Below are 5,118 nucleotides of genomic sequence, written 5' to 3'. Positions count from 1 at the left end.
CTGGTTTGGATCCAACCTCCCCGTGTTAGGTGCAAACCCAAATCCTCCCCGACCTCTTGCCAGCCCCCTTTGTCCGTGATTAGGTCCTCCCCGACCTCGACCCCTAATGGGTCTTCCTCCTACCCCTGTCTGTTGCATTACAGCCAGAATACTAGCTTGTTGTCTTTTTGCAGTTTCTTTTTCCCTGTTGTTGTATACCTTCCACGCTACCTCCAACATTTTGTCCAAACTTCGAGTGTCCTCTCCTTCCAACTTTTGTAACTTTTTCCTAATATCTTCTTGTGATTGCCCCATAAACAACAATGCCAATTGAAGTTTTCCTGATTGATCCTCTACATCTAAATTAGTAAGCTTCCGAGCCATGTCTTTTAATCGTTCTAAAAAGGCAGACGGTGACTCATTCTTGTCCTGCTTGACCGAATACAGCTTAGACCAGTTCATAGTCTTAGGTATTCCTGTCCTAATTCCTTCCACCAACAATTCCTGATATCGTTTTACAGCCCTTATTCCTCCCGTAGAATTTGGGTCCCACCTTGGTTCCTCACTAGGTACCAATTCATCAACTGTTTCATTTAGTTGTCTCAACCGTATCTCCTCACGAGCCTTTTCTCTAGTGGCTTTAATAACCATTTCCTTTTCTGTGGAATCCATTATAGTATCTAATAATACCTGTAAATCATTCCAGTCCGGATTCTGAGTCTTTATTACCATTTTAACCACCCTTGCCACCCTTTCGGGATCCTCCCGATAACTCCCCGCTGATTGCTTCCATATTACCAAATCCCCGGGGGAGAAAGGCACCTTTATAAGCATCCTTTCTCCCTGTGGTCCCACAGCTTCCCTTAATGGCGCAATTAACTGTGGCCCCTTCTGCCACTTCCTCCCCTTGCGAGTCCGCCCTGCTAACGGAGTTCTTTTAACACTCTCATTCCTTTCACCATCACCACCATCACTATCACTCTCACTAGATCCCATTTTTATAGCTATATCCGCAGGGGGAGCAGGGGGCACATTAGGAGCAACCGGAGCCCTCGGAAGTGCTATACAGTAAGAAAAATCTTCCTCAATTGAAGGATACAAATTACGCTCCTTTCTTTCTTTACATCCCACACACTCCCTTTCATCATTCACTTCTAAAACCAAAATACCACACTCCTTTTGCCATTCATCTTTCCGGTACAAAACGAAAAACAAATCCAAATATGGTATTTCATCCCATTTCTCATTCCTCCTTAAAAATTGCATCAAAGATTCCATTATCTCCAATTCCAGTGTACCATTCACCGGCCATCCCGCTTGCCCAATCTCACATTCAGGCCACCAATGATTACAATAATCTATCATTTTACTTTTATCCAATTCTTGATAATACCCCTCACTTTTCCACCATTTCAATATACAACCTAATGGCGTATTTCCAGGTATTTTACCATTGGCTTGCACAAAGGTTTTAAAAGTTTTAAAAGACATCATATTACAGCCTTTAATTCCACCTTTAGTTCCAGTAAACCAATACATCTTAAACCAATATACCTTCTCGCCGTCCTTCCCAAACAAAAACAGGAGGCGAGTTCCGGTCCTGCATCCTTAGACGTCTTATGGCCGGAGCCTAGGCTTTTTACCAACCACCAAATCCAAATCCAATTATCACCTTTTTCCAATATAAAGCACCTTCAGGCTTACCTTGGCAGTTGTCCAACAGGCACGGGGTCGGGCACGACCGATGTCTCCCCGAGAAGTGCTCGGTGCCGGCTTGGAGTGGATCGGAATGCGGAACCGCCCCAGCTGCCTTTGGAGTCCTGCCGCGGTCGCCAGAAAAACTGTTGCCCGATTGATAAATGGCACAAAACTCGGATAAGTTTTGTGGGTGCTTTATTACGGGCCCGGGGTGCTGGGGGACTCACGTCCCAAAAACCCAAGCCCCCGATTTCACATATGGGTGCTTCCCTCTTATACATGCGATTCACAACAAAGTCTCCAAGAAACAGTTCCCTTGTGATACATTCCTTAGTTCACAGGCAAGATCATAAATCTTCTGCTTATCTTATTCTAAGAGCATTGTATGCTGCCTTCAGACAGGTTAGCATTCTTACTCTCCTGCACTAGTTTAATTATTTACTAAATTCCTAAGACTACTTGCTGAGTTAAACACAAACCAAACACACACACTATCAACGGCTGCAAAACTGCAAAACTGCTTTTAACAAACCAATTCACACACAACTCATAACTAAACTATAATTACACATTTTGCGCAATTTCATTTCTTTTCCAACACGGGCAGCCGTGACCCTGCTGGAGTGCGGGGGGGACCTCCAGCCCCCCGGGGGGTCCCAGCGCCTCCTCTGCCGAGGGTCTGGGTTCAGTTTTGGGAATTTTGGGATGGGCTGGATCCGTCAGAGACCCGGGCAGGGGCTAGAATACGTCGCAAGGATCAGTGACAGTGGAGGTTACACCGAGTACGCACCGTCAGTCAAGGGCCGGTTCAGGATCTCCAGGGACAACGGGAAGAGCTTGGTGACGCTGACCATGAACAACCTCAAGGACGAGGATTCCGGATCCTATCTGTGTGTCAAAGCTCCTGGTGCTGGGGGTGCTGCTCCTGCTGATTATAGTGACGATGCCCTTGCTGTCCCCATCTCCTCGTCCCCCCCGTCCCCGTTGCCCAGACCCTTCCTCCAGACCCGCAGCCCACACCCAGCCCTTGGCCATTGATCCCAACCTTGCTCTGCCTCAGCCCCAAATCTCACCCCCTGACCCCAAACCACAACTCGCGACCCCAAATGTCCACTTTGTGCCCCAAAACTTGATTCTGAAAGTGGATACTTCAAGCCAAGGGTTAAGGTTTGAGTCAACTTTGTAGTAATGTGCAGAGAGCGGATTTCGGGCCGAACCACTCCAAGATTGGGACATGGGGACAGGAATGGGGTCCAGGCTTGGGGTTTTGGGGAAGGGTCCAGAGAATGGAGATAGGTGGGGACCGGGGAACAGGAACATGGCCAAATGCAACCGAAACATGAGAGTGACCAATACCAGCAGCAGCGTTCCAACCAGCACTACCAACAACACTTCTGCCACAGAAATAGGATCCGGAATCCTCGTCCTTGAGGTTGTTCACGGTCAGCATCACCGATCTCTGCCTGTTGTCCCTGGAGATCATGAACTGGCCCTTGACCGATGGCGCGTAGTCGGCGTAAGCACCACTGCTGTGGATCCTTGCGACATATTCCAGCCCCTGCCCGGGTTTCTGGCGAATCCAGAATATGTCATAGCTCCCGAAACTGAACCCGGACGCTCGGCAGAGGGAGCGCAGGAACTCCCCGGGGGGCTGGAGGTCCCCCCGCACCCCAGCAGGGTCACAGCCGCCCGGAGCCCTGCGGGACAAAGGGGAGATGCGGATGAGGCCAAAGCTCAACCCTTGACCCAAATCCTGACTCTGGGCCCCAGATTGTGGCACTTTGTCCTTCTCCTCCTCACACTGGTCGCCCTACCATGTGGGTGCAATTCCTTTTCCCAGCTGGACTTGCCCAATGCAGGCCCACAGCCAATCAGGTTTCTCATCCCCATCTCCCCTTTGTCCCACAGGGCTCCGGGTGGCCGTGACCCTGCTGGAGTGCGGGGGGGACCTCCAGCCCCCCGGTGGGTCCCTGACATTGCTGTGCCGAGGGTCCGGGTTCGATGTCGGCGGTATCACCATGTTCTGGGTCCGCCAGAGACCCGGGCAGGGGCTGGAATGGGTCGGGAGCATCAGGAAGGAGGGCTGGAGCTCCATGTACGCGCCTTCGGTCAAGGGCCGGTTCACGATCTCCAGGGACAACGGGCAGAGCTCGGTGACGCTGACCATGAACAAGCTCATGGACGAGGATTCCGGATCCTATTTCTGTGCCAAATCTGCTGCTGCTGCTGCTGTTGGTGGTTATAATGTTGGTGCTATTGGCCGGCTATTGGGACTCACCTGTCCCCGTTTCCCAGACAATTCCCACCAAACCCTGACCCCACTCCTGCCCTTTGTCTCAACTTTGCCCTGTTCTGAACCCACATCTCAGCTCCTGGCCCCAAATCTCAGCTCCTGGCCCCAAATCTCAGCTCCTGGCCCCAAATCAGGGCCGGTTTCACGCTGAGCTCGGCCTCGTCCCTCCAATCCCAACCATTGCCCCCAGACTTGTCCAGTTTTCCCCCAAATCTTTCCTGCAGGCACCAAGTCACAGCCACAGACCCAAATCATGCCCATTGGACTGACATCGGGAATTTCGGGCCAAAATTTGAATTTTTGACTCCTTACCTTAACTTTGGCCCCAAATTTTGAAAAATTAAACGTAATTTGAGGAACGAGGGCACTGAGTGTGGCCCAGAGGGGACATATGGGGCAGAGCCAGAGCAGGGCTGGGACAGAGGGTGAGGAAATGGAGTCAGGGGCTGCGGTTTGGGGGAAGGGCCAGGGGAACGGGGACAGGAGGGGGCCCAGCCATGGGGGAGGAGCCAAGAGCATACGCAGTATTAGCACCAGCACCAGCACGAACACTCTTGGCACAGAAATAGGTGGCGGAATCCTCGGCCTTGAGGTTGTTCATGGTCAGCGTCACCGAGCTCTGCCCGTTGTCCCTGGAGATCGTGAACCGGCCCTTGACCGATGGCGCATATGCGGTGCTGGAACCACTGCTGTAGATGCCTGCGAGCCACTCCAGCCCCTGCCCGGGGCTCTGGCGGATCCAGTACATGTCAAAATTCCCAAAACTGAACCCGGACCCTCGGCAGAAGAGGCGCAGGGACCCCCCGGGGGGCTGGAGGTCCCACCCACACTCCAGCAGGGTCACGGCCGCCCGGAGCCCTGCGGGACAAAGGGGAGATGGGGATCAGAAACCTGATTGGTTCAGAAGGGGAAAAGGGGCGGGGCCACCTGGGAGGGGCAGCAGGAGCAGCAGGGCCAGGAGCCGGAGGGAGCTCGAGGCCATGGCCGTGATGTGCCGGGGTTGGGGATGGTTAATGCTGGTTTTAGTTTTGAAATTAATGTGGAACACTCAGGTCAAGGTGTGCAATTAATTAATGAGAATATTGAGTTAACTTGTAGGGTTTGAGGGACCTCAGGATTCCGGAAAAATGCGATGGAGATTTGGGACC

General features: G+C 52.1%; 1 gene segment (V, D, J or C); it reads right to left on the bottom strand.

The window, feature by feature from the left end:
- Nucleotides 1-4,409: 4,409 nt before the first annotated feature.
- On the bottom strand, nucleotides 4,410-4,823 carry LOC128933565 (Ig heavy chain V region 6.96-like; the record flags this gene model as incomplete). The annotated part of the segment is given in 1 exon segment: nucleotides 4,410-4,823. A coding segment is annotated over 1 exon segment (414 nt), but the record flags the coding sequence as incomplete, so codon positions are not given.
- Between the last annotated feature and the right edge of the window lie 295 nt (nucleotides 4,824-5,118).

The sequence above is a fragment of the Melozone crissalis genome, unplaced genomic scaffold (assembly GCF_028551555.1).
Source record: "Melozone crissalis strain CALT ecotype California unplaced genomic scaffold, PUWL_Pcris_2 ptg000011l_1, whole genome shotgun sequence".
Lineage (NCBI taxonomy): Eukaryota > Metazoa > Chordata > Aves > Passeriformes > Passerellidae > Melozone > Melozone crissalis.
This window is presented reverse-complemented; position numbering and strand designations above follow the sequence as displayed.